This window comes from Candoia aspera, chromosome 5 (assembly GCF_035149785.1).
Source record: "Candoia aspera isolate rCanAsp1 chromosome 5, rCanAsp1.hap2, whole genome shotgun sequence".
Taxonomy (NCBI): Eukaryota; Metazoa; Chordata; class Lepidosauria; order Squamata; family Boidae; genus Candoia; species Candoia aspera.
This window is the reverse complement of record NC_086157.1, coordinates 60,094,641-60,115,803: the sequence shown is the minus strand read 5'-3', so window position 1 is coordinate 60,115,803 and position 21,163 is coordinate 60,094,641. Positions and strand designations below refer to the sequence as shown.

At 35.8% G+C, this 21,163-nt stretch overlaps 1 protein-coding gene across 1 annotated transcript in view; it reads right to left on the bottom strand.

Annotated features, from left to right (window-relative positions):
* Window positions 1-855: 855 nt before the first annotated feature.
* The window catches only part of BRWD1 (bromodomain and WD repeat domain containing 1), a 77,214-nt gene continuing 56,906 nt past the window's right edge, over window positions 856-21,163 (bottom strand). Inside the window, exons 34-42 of the mRNA XM_063305349.1 lie at window positions 21,006-21,041; window positions 20,715-20,861; window positions 19,264-19,416; window positions 16,934-17,106; window positions 15,555-15,787; window positions 11,110-11,277; window positions 8,111-9,010; window positions 6,094-6,957; window positions 856-3,552 (exon numbers count right to left, since the gene is read on the bottom strand). Of these exons, the coding sequence (XP_063161419.1) occupies window positions 2,525-3,552; window positions 6,094-6,957; window positions 8,111-9,010; window positions 11,110-11,277; window positions 15,555-15,787; window positions 16,934-17,106; window positions 19,264-19,416; window positions 20,715-20,861; window positions 21,006-21,041 (3,702 nt within the window). The 3' untranslated portion in view covers window positions 856-2,524. The remainder of the gene's footprint in view (window positions 3,553-6,093; window positions 6,958-8,110; window positions 9,011-11,109; window positions 11,278-15,554; window positions 15,788-16,933; window positions 17,107-19,263; window positions 19,417-20,714; window positions 20,862-21,005; window positions 21,042-21,163) is intronic.

Genomic DNA, 21,163 nt, shown 5'->3' with positions numbered 1-21,163 from the left:
AAAGGGAAGTTTACATTTTAACTTTTTTTTTTAAATAAAGTTTGATTTTTCTTAATCTCAACTGCTCTCTCCCCCAAGAAGGGCAGGAAAGGCTAAATCCTCTGCACTCCATGCCTTTATGCTATACAGCCAGAGGATTGCATATATACATTATAATTGGGGTGGGGGGTTGCTTTTTGACATTCTAATCAGCAGGGGCACAGCACAGGTCGTGTAGAGCCTCCCTCTCATACCAATTCAGATTTATTGTGGATATCAGGTGATTCCCCCCTCCTCCTCAAAGCCAGATGGTTGCAGCACCAAGCTTCTACCCCAACGTACTTGCACACATAACCATCTGCTAATTTTTTTCCTTCTCTTTCCCCATTTTTCTTTCTCTAAATTACACTAAATCAAGAAGGGGGAGAAAACAGTGGCAGTGCAACTAAAAATAACTATTACAAGTGTTATTTTCTGCATTATATCTGTCTGCAATCTTATGCCCTCCAGTTATACTAACTGCAACTCAAGAATTCCCAACCAAAGGTCACCTTTTAATCTAAGGCTTAAATAATTGCCTTCTTTCAACCATACATTTTTTGAGCATCATCTAGATAAACTATGGATCGTATTAAAAAAATTTAAAAACTGAACATGAAAAGTAATTATCATTTTCTTCCTTAACTGCTAGATAGTGGTAATATATCAGCTGCTGTGAAAAAGGAAGTGAAAGTAAAGTATTCAACCAAACCTCCTATTCAACTAAAGTGATTGCAACATGGACTAGTTTTCTAATGTTCATAAAGAGCAGCTGACAAAAAAAGAACTCCTGCTCCTCTGATTTTTCAAGGTAATTTGCAGCCAGTACTACAATAATGATGTAATTTGAGAACATTCCATTTATTGTATGTCATTGGGCAAATTCAGTATCCATTCTAATACCTTAAATATTTTTGTGTGAAACTATTTAACGTTGTATTAGTTTGCTATAATATATACAGAACACAAGCAGTTAAAATTCATGATTCCAAAATTGCAAATACAAGTGCATTTTATGAGCAGTGCACTTCAGATAAATTATTGGACTTTGGGATTTCCCTTTATCATTTCATTATTTTTTACTTCAGAAACAAAATTACACTTTCAAAAGTTCCTAAATAAACAAATCTACTACATTCATCTTCACTTTAAATTCAGAAATGTGCAATTTTTCTCTAAAGCACATTTTAAACTTAACATACAAAAATAAAGAACTCTGATTACTAGAATTTGTATTAATAGACAAACCATATTATCAGGATAATTTTATTTTGAGAAATCAAAACAGTGGAAGACAAAACCAACATTCAGGGTTTTGTTTCATAAAAAATATCACACACATAACCCTGAATAAATAGTTCTCAAAATAAAATTTCAGGAGGCCTGAAGAGGAAAATAAAACATGTTCGTTCTATGAACGAACATGTCTAACAACAGAACATCCCCAGAAAGAGGTGGCTTAAAGACCATACTCTTCTACAGAAGGAAAGCCAAGATATAAAGGTACTTTTGCAAAGGAAGTCGCTTACATCTCGTTATGTATACAGTTCCATAGCATCAGGTATTTCTCATTTTTGATATGCTACAATGAAATGAAATTATTTTATTATTTCAACAGTGTCAACTTAAACACCACCAACATGAAGGTGCTTTATTTTGTTAAATGAAGAGGTGGAGTGGTTTAAGTGCACCAACAGTCTGAATTATAAATAATTAAATTTGAGGAACTTTAGCAGGCATTGATCTTTACCAATAACACCTTAAATATTAGTACTCTAAAGCACAGAAGCTTTAATCATTTTAAAGAAAAAGCACAAAGCACAAATTTTCACAAGAAGAAAGTGATCACCTGTATCCTAATGGTCTTCAGACTTACAGCATGGGTGCCATATATTAAAAGGTATATATGACAGCATTTTTAATCCACATATTTATAAAATCAATAAGCATTTTCTTTATTACCAATCAGTTCAAGCTGTTTTTCCCCCAAATCAATAGCACTGCTCATTTTTACAAGCTGCTATAATGTTTGGTAGCCGTTTATCACATTTTTGTTCTTTAAAATTAGTAACTACGTGAGAGTTGTTTACAATATATACTAGTTAATTCTGTTCATTACTGATCAATGAAATATTAAACACTGCAATCAGTCAGATTCATCTGGTTCTGAACACACTAATATAGTATGACATAGGTAGTTTCAGTCTGCAGCACCATGCTATTGAAACAAACAGCATTAAAGCTGTTATCTAATGTTAATCCCCTCTTGTCACTTACTACACTAACAAACAAAGTATCATTAAAGACAAAGGTTCTGCCTTCATAATGAGGCACATTTTGGCATATGTGCACAGACAGACAAGTGCAAGTCATTATCAAAAGAGAGCCTCCACATTTAACTTTTTCATAGAAAAATATAAATATATTCCCTGAATTAGAGGAAGAGAAGTTCCAACAAATGTCTATAACTCTAGTATCACTAATAAAAGGAAAGTGGGCTAGATCTTCATGTTTCACAATCATCTTCATCATCGGCATACCTTACAGTCTGCCTGCCCCTATTTCTAGTTCTGATTTTGGAACGTCGATTAACTGCCTTGTATTTTGTATAATGCAATTCATCAGAATCATTCTCTTCATTCACTTTTGGCCGTTTCCTTCTCTGAGGTATTCTGGAAGATTCAGAAAAGCCACTGTTTAACTTTTTATTTGTCGGAGTGGCTTTCCTCTTCCTTTTATCTGTTTTTATGCTTCCATTATTATTGGTGGTTTTGGACTCTGTTTGAGTGTCTGAATCAGAAGAAAAATGGCAACTTCCATCAGATTGTCTACTCTTTGACAAAGTACTACTTCGTCTCCTCTTCTCTCTTTCTATATTGTGTCTGGTGTTCCTCACACTTTCAAAATTATATTCCTTTTCCAGTTCAGAGTCTGCAGCAGAGTTGCTTGTTTCATTATCCTGACTTGAACTTTTTTGTTCCTCAGATGTAACACTGCTGGAAGATTCTTCATCAAAACGTTTTACTGCAATTTTTTTTCTTTTAGGATATACTTTACATACAGGTTTTATAGAATCTTGTCTTGAGCTACTGCTGTGACTGCTCTTTTGTTTTAATACGCTTTCTTTTTCTGCACCTAAATATTTTGCTTTTAGTTCTTGACTAGATTGCCTGGTTGAATAAGAACAGGTCTGACTGTTTTTCTCCTTTATCTCACATTCCTTCAGTTCTGTTCCACTATCTGAGAGTGAAGGTGAATCATCTAGAACTTTTCGAGCTGCAGCAGAGGCACTGCGGAGTGGAAGTATTCTGTTCTTTCTTCTACAGTATCCAACTTCTGAGCTTGAGAGTTCTTCCCTTGCATCACTTATAAGTTTTATTTTGCTTGCAGCCACAGCAGCACTTTGACGTGGAATTTTCTTTCCATTAAGAGTTTCAAGATTCACTGCCACTCTAGTCAACTCTGCACAACTTCTGTAAGTTTTTCTGTTTCTGAGCACTATTGGACTTTGGTTCATCTCTTGAGAAGCTGATTCTGTAGAATAAAGAATTCATAGATTAAATACTGTATTTACAAAGAAAATTAAGACAAATGATACAGTAATTTAATTATAATCAGCCCAAATTACTATAAATTTTGATTTACTGTTCACAAACACTCTGCCTAATAGTTTGGCTTGGCTCTTCCCATCACTGTGAAGACCAGCTATACTATACTGAAAACTACAGTGAAGTTATGAAATTCAACCACCATGAAATTAACTTCGGCCCATTGTATCATTACCAGGGACTCCCACATATAACATAGCTAAAGAGCTTACAAAGAAACTCAGATACCTCACAGAAGAGAGTGAACATTCGATCAACTCCCCACTACAGTGCCTCCAGAAAATCAAAAACATAAAAATAGAAGATGAGATCATGGTATCATTCGACATTACAGCTCTCTTCACATCCATAGACCCGGCACTAGTGAAAGAATCTATGGCTGCAGTTCTGCGCAACACACCAGACCTAGCCAAATACACCAAAATAGAAATACGCAGGATAATGGATCTCATCAACCTCTGCCTTAAAACCTACTTTCAGTTTGATGGAGAAATATACCAACAGAGCAAAGGAACACCCATGGGATCACCAATTTCAGGACTTATAGCAGAGATCGTAATGCAGCATCTGGAAAGGATAGCACTCCTACACATACAACCCAAAGTATGGATCCGGTATGTAGATGACACTTTTGTCATAATACAAAAGAAACAACTGGAAGAAACCCACAAAACCATCAGTAACATCTTTAATGGAATAAAATTCACAAGGGAGGAAGAAAACAACAACTCACTACCATTCCTGGACATCCTCATCAATAGAGGAAATGATGGTAAGTTAGAGTCACAAGTCTACAGGAGAGCTACCCACACCAACCAAGTGGTCCACTACCAAAGTAACAATCCAACCTCCCACAAGAGAAGCTGTGTAAGAACATTATTCAGATGAGCACTTACACACTGCAGCAACCCAGAACACCAGAAAAAAGAAAAAGAACATCCGCACAGCATCTTCCAACAAAATGGATACCTGCTCAACTCTATCAAAAAGTGCCTCACCACCCAACCCACTACAACCCAACCAATGGAAACTATGAAAAGGATAACACTGCCATACATCAGAAACCACCAACAGACTGTTACAACCACATGGCATCACCGTAGCACATAAAACTCTTCAAAACATATTAAGCGACCCAAAAGACCCAATAGCCCAAGACAGAAAAACAGGAGTTATTTACAACATACAATGCAAAGACTGTAACAGCCACTATGTAGGACAGACAGGCAGAAGACTAGCAGAGCGCATCCACAAACACCAACTAGCAGTCAAAAGACACGATGAGAACTCCTCAATCTTACAACACATGGACAAACTCAACCATAGTTTCAACTGGGAAACGGTGAGCATCCTAGACCAAGCGAAACCCAAAAACGCCAGAGAATTCCTGGAAGCCTGGCACTCAGACAAAGCAGCCATCAACAGACACACAGAGGTAAACAACATTTACATACCATTCAAAAGAGACAATAGAAAAGCAAAAAGACCAGTACACTCCCTTGCCAGCAATCAACACCCAGATATGCAAAAATCAACACTAGGATTAACACCAGATGAACCATCAAACAGCACAATACACCCTAATCAAGGAACTATTAACTCAGGCAATCAACCAAGCAGCAAACAACAGCCCAATCAAAGAACTCTCAAGGAGAGAACAACACCCCTACCAACACAAGCAGGGCAAGCCACAGTATATAAACTGAGAACAAGGCCCACTCCCTCTTTGCACTGAAGATGTTGCCTAGTCTGGCAATGAAACATCTGCAAGAAAACAACAAGGCTCAGAGAGCACCAAGGACTCCATATTTTTGATACTAATTTTCTTTTGGGACTACAAGTACTCATCGATTACCTTAATACAACAGACACTTTCTTAAAATTTTCTTCAGCTTACTTTGCAGTTCTTTGCTCTCCCCAGTTCATAACTTTGTATGTGAAAATCTTATGTGCATTTTGTATTGTACAAAACTTATTAATCACTAACTTTTTTGGTTAATACTATTATTTTTTGCAATTGTTTATTTATTTTAAATAAATAAGTCCACTGGAGTTGGGCGGCCAATCAATTTAAATAATAATGTTAATAATTTTAACAAAAACAAAAATTAAAAGAAGCACAAACCCCAACATACAAAAGCAACAACAAACTGAAGAGAAGGTAAAAAACTAAAAAATGTTAGCAAACTAAACTTATAGCATATCAGTTAAATATTAAACAATATTTTAAAATTTCTAGATTAAAGAGGAGGATGTTCTGTTAGTTTAAAATATCATGAAATGTATGCCAAACAGGAACACACTGCATCATTTTTTAATTTGTAGATAAAATTGCCTTTTCAAAAACAGATAAATTATATGTCTCTTGAATTCAATACTTAACATCAGGAATATTATATTTCATATATAAATATAGTATTCCTTTGGACACTATCAGAGAAAAGTACATCAGTATTAGAAAAATTACCTTTCCTAATGTCATCTGTTTTTTCTTTCTTTTTCTTATGTTGTGCTGTGATATCACTGTAGTTGCTAGCATTGGAATAAGTTTCAATTTCCAAATCAGAAGGGCAACTAAAGTCCACTGTGGCTTTCGATTTTAGGTTTTTTGAAGATTCCTTACTATCTGGCAGAGTATCTGTTCCATTTCCTTTATGCTGTATCTCAGATTCGTTTTTTGATTTTCTGGAAGAGTCCACAGTCTTCTGAAAGATGTGCTGCTTTTTAATATTGCCACAATACTGATCTAATTCAGAATCTGCTTCAGAGTCAGAACTGGATATAGTATTATGTGCAAGTAGAGGATGTTTATCAAGACTTCTATCCTTTGACAGTTGGCTTTTCAGATTTTTCCCTAGAATGGGGTTTATACTTTTATCATATGCCGTTCTAGCCTTGTGTGTAGGGGCTTTTTTAATATGGCATTTTTTTCTTGCAGCACTTTCAGAATCTGAACTGTTTTCAGAGTCACTACCATATATCCTGGCAGCTGAGGAAGACCGAGTACACTTTCTCCTACTGTATTGCTTCCCTTTTTCTTCACCAGACTGTGGGCTTCCATCTGCTGAACTATTTAATTTCTTTCTAGTTGCAGAAACAACACTGTGATAGTTCAGTTTTCTATTTTTGTTACTGTAGGCTCTAGTAGTTTCTGAATTGGCGAAGTCTTCCTCATCACTCGTAAGACTTAATTTATTAACAGTCACAGTAGCACTTCTATGGGGCAATTTTCGATAGATGTATCGTGTCTTACGATCTTCTATATGACTATCACTTTCATATGGTCGTTTTCTGGTAGATTTCTTAAACCCATTTTCTTCGACAACAGAGTCTATAAAGGCATACAGAATTATGTTAAAAAATACACAATATAAAAGCATTAAAAACTAACAAACACTAATTCTGTTGAAATATACACATCTATAGATCTAACAACAACTAAATAATTCAGGTTGAAGATAATTAAGGTGACATCCTTGCAGCTAAGGCAGAATACACTCATCATTATTATCCAACTCAGAAAGTTTCATGACCTGACTTCAAGAGCTAACAAGATATCATTTCAATATCTCAAAGCACTGAGTACTAGATATTTATCCTTGACTGAGGATAATTAATCAAGGTTGAGACTTTGGGCATTGCAATTTGAAGAAAGTCTCACTGGTAGCATCACAAAATGGCTGCCAAAGAGATTCACAGGAAGAAAAACTGTTGAAGCTTTAAAAAAAGTAATGGATATAAGGGAGGTGGAGTTTGAGCCTACTCCTGTCACTTCTAAGACACTGTATGTTCCCTCTCAGTTAAGATTCTTCCTCAACTTTTTCACTGCATATTTCTTTTAAGTAAGTTCTACTGACACCAATTACTTTTTCTTTCAGAATCATTTTTCCAAGTTAATTCAGTGATGTTCTTTCTCAGACACACATAATCCCTTTTAACATATACATAACATGTATCTAGTATATATTACAGATACACCTTCTAACAATTGTCAATTGCTACTTTAGTCCAATTTGTTGGCTTTCCTACTGTACTCCAGTAACTTGCTTCCAACCCAATCCCCTCAATTACTTCTTGTACTACACTGAGTTACACAGACTTTCCCACAGGTGATGCTTAGCACACATCTGATTTTCCAGCTGTTATGCTCAAACCTCCCTTCAAATTAGACAGTGGCGACTGGGTTAATCTCTTCCTTCCTTTTATGAGGTGAAGAACTGAGAAATAAAGTCAGAATTAGGCTAACCCTAACCCTACACCAGTAACTGTCTCCTGCTTAACATTATTTTTAAAAAATGCGCACAACATCTAGGTCAATATATTACATATGATTGTTTGGTGCAACTAACTAAGGTGTATTCCTGAGATGAATCACTGGATCTAGAATAGTTTGTTGTACTAAATGACACCAGAAGAAAAGTATGGAGCATGCATAAAATTACAACTTTTTGTCCTAATACTTCATATATTTTAAAATACATCACCTTTCCTGATGCCTTTCCTTTTCCGTCTTTTTGTTGCATGACTGCTATCAGTTCCAGATTCTAAATTAGATGAACTATTTTGCGCAAGTTCTGAAGCCTTAGAAAAGACTCTGATCTTTGAAAAAGAAGGAGTCCCATCATCCCTCCCTGACTCCACTCCTTCTTCTGAGTCACTCAATATTTTAGCTTTCCTGAAGCGAATTGATGCCTTTGTAAAAGTCTGTTTTGGTAAACCATGACGTTCTTCTTGCTCAGAATCTGTCTCAGAACTGCTCCTGGCATTTTTGTACGAAGACGACAACGGATAAACAGCTTTCTGAATGCCCTCATCATCTGACATACGGCTTTTGGAGTCATCTTCTGAACACTCTGGGCTATGCTTCCTTTTGGGAGATACATGGCAAGCAGTTCTCAATAGCTTTTTGCAATCTTTAACAGGATACCTCTTTGGTGTTTTTTGCATCCCACTCTCAGAATTTGAATTTCCACTTTCAGATTCACTAATATGCCTTTTTTTAACAGCAGCAGATTCAGTTTCAGAAGCTTTTCTTCTGTCAGATTGTTCTTCCAATTCTTTGTCACATTCAGAGTGCGTGGAACTTTGTTCCTCAGAATCATTTAATAACAACTTTCTGGCTGCAGCAGAAGCATTGCGATGAGGTAGCTTTCTGTTCTTGCTTCTGGTGCCACCACTGTCTGAGCTGAAGAGCTCTTCTTCTACATCACTCATCATTCTTAATTTATTAGCTGCCACAGTAGCACTTCTACGTGGAGTTTTTCTGTGCCTACTATTGATCAATCTATTGCTCAAAGTTTCATAAAGCACATTTGAATTATCAGTTTTTCTCTCCCACATCCTTTTCCTAGTAATCCTTTGGCTATCTGCATCCTCTTGCGAAGCTGGACATATAAACAAACACACACACACACACTTATAAGAAACATTTTAAAAATAATTTTGCCTATTCCTAAACTCTAAGCCATGCAAAGCTTTGGGATTCTGGCCCTCTTTTAGTAAATGTAGATATTTGTTCTGTAATGTTCCATAATCCATTTGGAGTAATACTTAGCCATAGATACATTTTATTGACTGAATACATGCAGATAAAGATTTCAAATCTGCATTTAATTACTTTGCAAAATAAATAAATGAAGGGTGAATGGGCTGAGAGAAAAAGGAAGACTGAGAAAGTTGTCATTAGAGGCAGTTGATGAAGTTCTCAAAAACAGGTGACAAGCTTTAAAGACTAAAGGGTAAAAATGAATGCGATGCACCGATATGGTGAAAGTAAGCATGGCTTGCAAAGCTAGAAAGATGTGGAGAGTTACAGGGAATACTGTAATAATACAGTGAATAATGTAATAATACATGAGTAATACAGTGAATAATGTAAGCTAGATCAGCAGTTGGACTTACTATGAAGCTTCTGGTTACCAGCAAGAAGGCTAAATTCTACTTCTAGCTAGAATGCAGGGCTTAAGACTTCTACCTGTCTTATGGAGGAAAGTCCCTCCCTTCAGTCTTAAGTTCTGTCATCCAGAAGAAGGAGGGGGAGGGGGGGAGAAGAAAAGTAGCATATGAAAGCAATTTTTGGCAACTACATACCAGCTGATTGATACCTTAAAAAGGACCATTGGTGGGCTGAAGAACAACAGACTGGAGGAAGGAACTATACAGAACCATCCTAAAGACCCAACCCAAGGAAGGAAGGAACAGCCTGCAGAGCTTGTCTTTTCACTAATTTCCTGCCTTTAATTTATTTTGCTTACTATTACATACTCTTCTTTTGTATTTTGTATAATGCTCCTTACTCTAAAAGGGAGAAGTGTGATTGGTATGTATGTATATATGCACAAACATGTTTTATTAATAGGCCTATATTTAGTTTTCAGGTGCCAATTTAAAGTATTGGCCTTATTAGCTCTAAATCTGTCTGAGGTCCAACTTAGCACCAGGAACTCTCCTTTAATAAGACCTACCTCATATTACGTGGGCATCCAATAAAACGTTGTTCAAAATGACTTGATGCCCACAAGTACAAGTCTGCATTAATTAAGATATACTTTCCTATAATTGCCCCATTCCACCCTAGATTGAGGCAATTAAAAAAAACCGTATATAACACTCAATATTTCAGAAGGCCGTTGGAGTGGGAATTAGGGAATTCCATTATTTTGTGCTATGGCCTCTGCATTATTTAATGTAATATTTTTTACCATTTTGGAAATTATTTTAGTTGCCCGCCTCCCATTTAGACCACTGCAGTATGTTCTACATAGGGCTGCCCTTGAAAACCACCTGGAAGCTGCACCTGGTCCAGAATGCAGCACTGCAAGTAGTTATGGATGGACCATAATGCACACATGAAACACCACTACTTCGTGAGCCACACTGGCTCCCTATAATCACTAGCGCCTTGAATTCTGGATGCACTTCAAGGTGCTAGTAATCACCTATTAAGTCCTTTATTGCACCAGGCCAGGCTATTTGTGGGGCTGCTTATTTCCAATTAGCTCTTTTCCTCCCATGAGATCTAGCACAGCAAGCGTGCTTCAGGCTTCTTCTATGAAACAATGTCACCTGGGGGGACCTAAGAGACATGGCCTCTCTGTTTCAGCCACTTCCTTATGGAACAACACTGCCCGCAAGGTTCAGGTGGCCCTGACCCTGCTGACCTTCCAAATGCCCTGAAAACCTGCTTTTCCCCTAGGCAATGGGCCAGAGCATGGGATGAGCCCATCCAGAATGGAAAAGGCTTGAATAGAGTATGTTGTGGTTGGCCTTGTTTATTCTGTTTTGGATGGTGGTTGTGTTAGCAATTTCTAAGCCACCAAAATTCGCTTTTATGAGTTGGTAGCCTTATAAATCAAATAAATAAAATCTTGTAATAATGTTTGCATGTTGGGTTTATCATACTTCTAATAATTTTGGTTGTCTTTAAGCTGCTCTGGACTTACAGACATGACATACATTTTAAAATACATAAATATATACTTACCAATTTGTTTTTGCTGATATACTCTACTTCTAGTAATCCTGAAGTTACTTCGTTTTTCCCCAGATGTTCCATCATGTAATACTGGAGATGACAGAGCTGTTGAACTCTCTTTGCTCTCCTCTGAACTACTTGAAGATGAAGCAGTTGTTGAATGTTCCAGCTCACTTTCTGGAAGAGTTAAATAATACAAAGCTAATCAGACTTTTTAAGTATTTCTCCCCTTTACTTTAACACAATAAGAAGTGGCAGTCAGTGTTTGAACAGTTTTGTATTTTAAAGTGTGCTGGATTGTACTGAATGTATTCTGGCAATACAGCAGCCATCAGTACTCTACTCTCTGCATGTAAAGATTTGGAGGATACATGTAAAGATTTAGAAACAGAAGATTTAGAAATCTTTTGCAGAAAAGATTTAGAACAATACAGAAGAAGAAGAAAAAAAGACATCAAATCCTGCACACACACAAAAATCCAAATGTTTAAGAACAAGGATTGCTGCATAACTGAGCTTTATAAAATCTAAGGTTAACATCTGTGAAACTTAAATAATTAATGTTAACCATAGATTTTAAGTTAAGTAGATCCCGACTTCCTCAAAAAACATTATAGAAATACTTGGAACTTATTTGCTTTTTAGTTACTTATATATGAAACACAGGATCATTTTCCCGAAAAATTAGGACTCAGAATAGAAATATTTCAATTAAATACACAGGTCATGATTCTATCACCTTTAGCAGAATAAGAGCATGTTGATTAACATTTAAAAAGGAAATGGAAGAAGGATTTACAGGGATAAAAAAGGATATGAAAGAAAAAGTTAAGATTGAAGAATCTGTAGGACAATTGGCTATAGATGTAAAACAAAGTAATGACAAAGTAGAAGTTTTGAAAAGTAAGTTATAAACAGAGAGATGGAGAAAAGCTAGGGTTAGGGCTAGGGTTAAGGTTAGGGTGGTGCACCAGTGCAACAAAGAACTAGCAACTATCGGCGCCAGAACATCTAGAGTGTTTACATTGTAGACTCCCTGGCATTGTAACACCAGATGAACCATCAAACAGCACAATACACCCTAATCAAGGAACGATTAACTCAGGCAATCAACCAAGCAGCAAACAACAGCCCAATCAAAGAACTCCCAAGGAGAGAACAACACCCCTACCAACATAAGCAGGGCAAGCCACAGTATGTAAACTGAGAGCAAGGCCCACTCTCTCTCCGCACTGAAGATCTTGCCTAGTCTGGCAATGAAATGTCTGCAAGAAAACAACAAGGCTCAGAGAGCACCAAGGACTCCACAGAATTTGTATAAAATGATATACTGTTGGTACATGATACCAGATAAATTATCTAGAATGTATAAATGTATTCCAAATGTCTGTTGGAAATGTAAACAATATGCCTGGTGGACATGTAAAAAAGCTAAAAAAAATTGGATTCAAATACACTCATTGATACAGCGGATTTTAAAGATGAATAATTAATCGAAGCCAACCTTTTCCTTTTAGGACTGATGAATACACAGTTAGAAGAGAGTCATGGAAGATTATTTCAGTGTTATCATTACTGCAGTGAGATTATTATATGCACAAAGATGGAAATATTCGGCACTACCCACCATGGAGGAATAGCTGATGAAATTGACAGAACTTGCTGAGATGGCCAAACTGACTTCTTTGATTAGAGAAAGGTCATTATTGACATTTATTAATGACTGGAAAACTCTTATGGACTTTTTGCATAAAGAAGAAAATGATTTTTTGACTTATGGTTTTGATGATTAGAAAGAATAGGTTAAGAAAGAAGGGATTTTTGATGTTATCTTAGAGAGAGCGGTTTGATTAGAATTGCATATATAACTGCCGAGAGGAAGATCGGAAGCCATTTCTTTATATTTCTTTTCATGTTTTCTGTTCTTTTCTTTTTTCTATCTTTTTTTTCCTTTGTCTCTTTTTCCTTTCTTTTTTTTTCTTTCATGCTTACTATATCTTTTTCTTTGAATGTACTTATTATATATGTAAAATCTTTTAATAAAAAACTATTCTAAAAAAGGGAAAGTTATATAAATGATTAGATGATCAATCAGATGACCGATCACAGGTAATTAATATGTTCTTCTATGTCCATATATCTTCAATAGTAGTAAGTTTACCTCATCACAGTGGTTACTGCCATAATTAATGAAGAAGACAAAACAGTACTGTTTGTCCAAAGAAAGCATCCTACTGGGTCTGATTATACATTGTGCAGGTTGACAAATATGGAAGATTGACATTACATTCCAACTTTATAAACATCTGGGAAATGTAGTCCCTGAGAGAATTTTCTAAGCACATAGCAGTATCCTTGTAGAATGAGATTTTAAATTTGCCACTGGGTATGATACAAGTTGAAATGCATGTTGTCAATTTCACAAATAGCTGCAAAGATGCTGGCAAGTTTTCCTGTATTCTGAATGACAGTGATCAATGCAACAAAGCTGTTTTATCAATATACTATGCTAATATAAAGGGAGTGAAAAGTCTGCTCCAGTGAAAAAATAGTATGGAAGCTATACCATACCATTTGAATGTCCAACATATTCTTGGGTAAAAGTGAAGTAACAGCTGTTATGTGACCTTAACTCTATGGAAGGTAAGAAAGGAAAGAATGGCATGGTGGAAATACAGCATCCTCATGCAAAGTGCCCAAGTATTACTACCAAAAGCTATTTTAAGTGAGGTACCTCATGTCCATTGTAGCCAAAGGTCTGAATGGGCTGGTTGTAAAAGTAGTAAGAGTAACAGATTCAAAAGTAGAAGCAGTAACCTTGGGGGGGGGATTACTAGGTGGCCTTTAAGAAACCATTTTGTGTCCAAATATAAACAACTAAGGAACTATTTATAAGGGCATGCTTGGAGAAGAGAACTGTTAAATACTCCCCAGAAGGAAAAATAGAGAAAAATAATTAAAAAATAATGTAGAGCAGGCACATTTTTGCCTATTGCAAATGTGAAGGCTGAAAAAAAAATGCCACTTGAGGGCATAAGATTTTCCTATAAAGGGTTTTTGCACTGCTTCTGTTGCATCTGCAAACTTCTACAGGAATGCCAGCATGAAAGTTACTCTGGACTCTAAATACAGAGTGCCTATCCACAAATGGAATACTTTTTGTTGTCCTATATGAATTCTGGCCTCTCTGGAAGGAAAAGAAAATCCCATCAATATAGTTAAATATGCACAGAAAGCCAAAGGGACCTTGGCCACCAACGGGTAACTAGGATGCATGGCTGAGAATATTAGTGATCAGTGGTACTGGAGGGCAAGTGAAATTAAGAGGCTCAATACACAAATGGGTGAAATTATCCCCTAGTGAACCTCTGCGGACAGCTGCCCTTGTGTAAAACTCCGGACATTTCTCATCTGCCACGCAAGTAAAAACAAATAAGAACATATAATGTAGATCAGCCCCAAAGATGAAGGACTATGAATGACTCTGCAATAGAGAATATACAAGGGAAAGAAGTTACGGATTCACTTTTATTTGAACCAGCAAAGTAAAGTGCCATGAGGGAAATGTTCTGAAGGACTGATATTCCCAAAGACTGATGGTCAAAGAAAAATGAATCTGAGACAGAGCTCCATTTGTTTAAAAACAGAACACTGTTGCTATATTGACTGATGTTTCATGACCAGTATGATTTCAAAGGGAAAATTTAAAAGCATAAAGAACTCTGAAAATAAGGGACACTTTAAAGAATGTATAAACAGAATGACCACATTTGGAAACCAATGTCCATGGATAACAATGAGTTCACTCAGTACCCCCAATTTGGCCTGAAATACATCCAGTGTCCCAGTAAGGGAAGGGAGAGGCAGGAAGAACAGGAAATTGCTGCTCCAGATTTACTTTTCCCTGAAAACATCTCTACTGGAGAAGACCCATGGAAAACATCCATACTAATCCTTTAAAAAGAGAGTCAATTTGGTATAGTGGTTAAGGCACCAGGCTAGAAACTGGGAGACCATGAGTTCTAGTCCTGCCTCAGGCACAAAGCCAGCTGGGTGACTTTGGGCAGGTCATTCCTTCTCAGCCCTAGGAAGCAGGCTGTCAGAGTCTCCGATCAAAGGTTCACAGAACCCCTTATTGAAGCATCTTCCATCCTTCTTTCACCAGTGTGAACAGACACCGGTGTGAACAGGCAATGGAAAACCCACTTCTGAAAACTTTGCCAAGAAAACTGCAGGGACTAGTCCAGGCAGTTGCCAGGAACCAACAAAAAACTTTTAAAAGTGTAAATGCATTTGTAATCATTTTTTCTGAGTGTCAATGGGTTTTTTTAAAAACTCTGTGAAAGAGTCCCACCAATTCCTTACTCTCTTTATAAAACAAGGCAGAGCAGGAAGCAATTTTAATAACAAAAGTTAGTTTTTTTTAAAAGCAAGTTTTGATTCAGATCACTTACCTGATGACAATGTGCAACTGCGTACTACTGCTGTGTTTCTGGTCCGTATGCTTGATCCAAAATATGATGCAGAGGTGGAGTCAGAAGATATTCCAGCAATGCTACGAGTACCACTAGTAACCACTTTATGGCTTGTAACACAGGATTTTCTGCCTGAGATATTTTGATTAGAAGAGTCTTCTGTCTCAGACTGATTTTTTGTTTGAGATTTACATTGCTTCTGTTTTGCATTTCTTGACATACAGAATGAAAACAATAAGCATTTGATTATTGCAATTTATTTTCTAAATACCTTTGTAATTAATTATGCTGTAGTGGTTAAGATGTTGGGCTAAGAACGGAGATACCCAAGTATATATCCTCACTCACCCATGCAATTTACTAGGTGATTTTGAGCTACTCATGATCTCTCAGCCCAACCAACATCAAAGGATTGTTGTTTGGGGGAAATTTAGAAGGGGAACGCTATTATGTTGCCTTAAACTCCTGGACAAAAGGTAGGATATACATGTAATAAATAAAAATAAAATGCCTCAATGAAAGTTATTAAAATATTTCTAAGATACAGCATAATACAAAATACTCTTAAAAGAAGTTTCATTATTTGTACTATAAATATTAAGAGCTGAAACACTAACACATACATAAGGAAAATTAGTTATTAGTTAAGGAACTTGTTTGGAGGTCAATAACAAATTAATAAGATTTCTGTGGGAAAAATGGTAAAGAAGAAGCATAGTTTAATTAATTTTAGCAAATTTTGAAATGGGCAGGGGATTGGACTGAATTACTTCAGGGGTCCCTTCCAACTCTTATGATTCTAACTACTGGATGCTTATATTTACTATGGAAAACAAAAAATAGCAACAATTAACAAATATCGAAGACTGGACACAACTGGTTTTCCTTTATGCCGTTCTAGCATCCACAGAAATCTTACTAATGCATCCACGGATGTAATTTTCTCACCAAATGTTTATGCAGAAGACAGCATATGATGAAGTACAATCAATATGAAAAGCAAACAAAACTAACTGAACATGAGAATTTACCCCAGCTGGTTACTGCAGTTAATAAATACTGCTTAAATAAGGACCAAATTGTCTAGTACCAATATGATCCTAAAAGTAATATAGAGCTAAAATCATACTGAAGCTAAACAAGAGAAGAAAACAATGCTGCTTCAATCAACCAACAATTCTTTACAGGAAATCTATTCATGTTGTATAGCCCTCATAAGTTCAGCTGGACTCACTCCCAGCTGAGAGTATATTTAGGATTGCAGCTTTAGCTAGCATAAATATTTTTATACTATTTTATTATTCATCCCATTAATGAAGAAAATCCTCAGACTAAAAACTATAGATTGAAGAATTTACCTCAGTGTTTTGGCAGAGTGCTGTGGAGATTTATTCTGACTTTGCAGCTTCCTAGTGTATTTCTCACTTCTCCATATTCTTTCATTGTGCTTTTGCCCAGTTCTAATGTCAGAGAGAATTCTTCTAATTTTTTCCTCAAATAGTGCAGATAACCTCAGTGTCATACTATATATCTAGATTAGGAAATGCAGACTGAATTAATATACTATAAAGTTAATGCAACTGTCAAATTAATAATTTCCTTCTAAAAAGTATGAATATACAAACCTATCACACTATTACCTTTCAGCTAAGCAACAATAGCAGACCAAAAAAAAAAAAAAGGAATAAAAAGAGTAAACCAAAGTCACCCATAGGGCCCCTTTCACTTCTACTTTCCACCAAGCATCCTTTTTATATCCTGCATTAGCGTAACTTCACAAATTTCTGTAGAATGTAATAGAATTCTTTTCAGTCTGTTACAAACAGTTTCACATCTTCTTCCCTCATACCCACTTGCTATTCATCCTGTTGGAATAGTAACCTATTTTCTAATAGTTTTTATATAGGATTTGTACTTTTTCTTCCTGCAGTCAATTTTCATTCTAGTTTGTTTCACTTCTTTCCTTTTCTTCCATGTCCTTTTTCCCCCAAGATCCTCTACACTCTCTTGTCAGCATTATATCTATTATTAATTCTCTTACTTTTCATCACAATCATTAAATTAAAATAAATTAAATGTATTTAAATTTGTATTTATTCCTTTACCATGTGTGCATATGAAAAGGTTAATATTTAAATCACATATTTGAAACAAACAGACCTTCTTCTAGGAAGATACACATCAGTTACCGTTCTGAGTCTCCAAATAACCCTGTCACTTTTTCCTGTACTCTCTTATCCTATTCTGACAATCCATTCATGTCAGCTAGTATTTTCCTCTAAATCACACCCAGAACATTACAAGGTTTTCCCCCAAACTCAACTTTTTTTTTTTAATCCATTTTCTGGAATCATCATCTACCTATGATGGATCCATATTTTCATATGCACCCATTATATACCCCAAAATCAGTTCACTTTCATTCAGGTCTATTACATTCTTTCTCTTAGTTTCACATATATCTTTTTATTTCACTTATTAATTAATGCTCTTTACCGTATACTGCTCTTCCATATGCTACTGTTATCGCTAGATGGACCCACAGATATTGCCCTGTTACCCATCATGGCTTAGTCAACCGAGGATTTTATCTATCAGTGATATAGATAAAATGTAGATAAGCTTACCAGGCTTAGTCACACCCTTGCCACATGCAGCATTCTCTGCTAACTTATACTAATTGCAGTAATATATGTATCAGTTATTAAAATCCAGACACATTATTTCTCACCCTCCCCACTCCCCCATCTATAATGATGGAAACTATGATCCTATGCAACTTACCTAAAAGTACGACCCATTCAATTGCAGGACATATTTTAGAGGAAATATGCATATGGTTGCACTGGTTACTATTTTGAGTACATACCATATATAGTCATACATACACACACAAACACCTATCTGCGGATAATAATAATAATAATTTAAAGCCGACCCTCACATTTTTAACCAAATTACTATGAAAAATCGTTCTACCCACGATACGCCAACTCTCAAAAATTATTGTATGTTTTAATTTTCACAAGTGGTTTATCTGCTGGTAGAGCACTTTTCACTGTATTTTGGTTAAAAATTCAAGAGTCAGCTTATCCGCAAATGGGCTTATCCACAAGTATATATGGGATATATGGGTACTTTAAAAAAGTATTACTGTATATACTCATGGGTAAGTTGAATCCAATTTGGGGGATGTTTTGGCATGTAAATTTTTCAGCTTATCTGCAAGTATATACAGTGCTTCTCTGGTAAACTATTTATGTATTTTTGGCATTCTATTTCTCAGAGTGGTTATAATTAACATTTGCACCAATTTAAACATAGCAAATTAATGTTGCCTAATAAGTGCAGAAAGGTGAACACAGTAAGATGAAAATCTTATTCAGGACATTTTAATTAAAACGTATTTAGCTACATAGTTGAAAGAAGCTGCTTACGCATTCAAACCATGCATTAAGGACTGTCTAAAGTACTTGTACCTATTCTCCTTTAAACCAAATATGCTTCTGAAGTAAAACTCTAAAGTCTTTTTACCAATTGCTCCTTAAGATCTCATAAGAGGGTTTTCAATGATTTCACACTTTCAATTATCTTCCAACTGGTATTTTCGTTTCCTGTCCCTCTAACCTTTGCCTAACTGGTAATGATACTGATTTGGTTAGTGTAGTAAACAGTATAGAAATGTTACCTTGGACCTTTTGTTTGGGGTATATGCTTTAGCATTGCTAAATATTAGTCTGACATCTTTGCACAGCTCCATTGGAGTATCATAGTTTCCAGCTTCTAGAGTTTCCTTTACTGTGCCTAAGTCCATTGGTGTGTTTATAATTTCTCTGTAGTCCTAAATAAAGATAACCAAATGGCTCCATTATTAAAAGGCTGGGGTGGAGTTTCTCATATACAGATGTGAAAGCCTGTAGACAGATAGACAAGACAGACACAGAGAGGAAGTATGCAGACTAAGTAATTCTAATACACATTTTGCTAAGCACTAAAAAGAAGCACAACTGATATAGCGATATGAATATGCAGCTTGGAATGAAGTTTGAGACTGAAATTAGTATGTTTATTTCAAATAGCATTTGAAGAAGTGGTATCCTAAAATATAAAGAATATATTACAAATTCTTGTTTATTAAACTCTAAAATCCTGGAGGATTTTGCTACTCCAGTGTAATTTTTTTTTCCTATTTACATTTTTATTACTATTCCTTTGCAAGGCTATTTCATAAATGCCAAGCTAAAGTAACACACTTCCTTAGCCTTTAAATATCCAATTTTCCAAAAGTGTAGTTCTTCTCTCGGCTGCGATGATAAAAAGGGGACAAAAACTACAGCAGTTATATTTCTTTCTGAAGATTCAAAGGCCAGAACAGAAAGTGAGACGAGAGACAGACGGAGAGAGGGGGAAGCATTTTGCACATATTTACAAAGATTTCCAAGCATTTTAATTTCAAATGGGTTAGAATGTTGTTCATTAATATAAAATTCATATAGCCTTTACATATACAAATCTGCTTGCCTAATGAGATCCTTTCAGAGGACCTGTTTATGTCCACTAGCACCATAAGTGCATTTAACTTATGAAGGGGCAGCTGACAGCTGCACTCAGATTCTTCAGCTCCCTTCCAACCAAGGCTTATCTTGTCTCATCTCCAATGGCCTTCAACTGAAGTGTTAAAGCTTTCCTTCTCCAGAAGAGTTTTTGGGAATTCATGTTTCAGATATTAAGATTATTTTAACTTGCTGGAAGCTGTCAATTTTCAGCATATTTTATTCTGATGCCTATGGAGTTTATTTTTATTAGGGCTGTACTCAGTACAAATGTTGAAATGCAGATATTCAGAGCGTCCATCTCCATTTCCAAAACATAGCTTTGAAGCTCACAACATGGAAAGGGTAGTGTTGCTGCATGGCAAAAGGGTAAAATATCCTTTTTGTGCTTATTTCATGGCTCTGTGGGGAAGACAGATAGGAAATACTCGACTCAAGGTTCAGCAGCCCTATTTAAATCAGGGAGTCACTTATCATCAGAACAACTGTAAGCTTGTTCTGAATAAGAAAATACAATGGATAACAGAATGCTTTAAAATGTGGCATGATTGATGTTACTGTAACTGATCAAAGGATAATTACTTACAGGGTACTGCTCCAGATCAACAGGCTGTCTAAATGGCTCAGAATCCTCACACTGGAAAATTAAATTAACAAGTTCCATACATTGTTTCTTCCATCTGTTTTCATCATAGCTTGGTTTTGCAATGTTTTTTCCCTTCAAGGATTGTCTCTTAAAAATATATATATATATATAATATCCATAAATATTTGATGACATTTAAAAATGCAGTTATAACAAATGAACTACATTCAATATCCAGCTACTTAAAAATAATACAAAACTAGTACTCATGGATAAAGAAAACTGACTTACTTTCCTAGAAGATGTCCTTGGCTCATATTCATCATCCTAGGTAACCAATCAGACATATTGAACATAAATTTATTTTGAATTAAGCTACTTAATATCGTTTTGCTCAATGAGTTTACTATACTGAATCCAAATTAGTATTACAAATGAGGAAGAATATG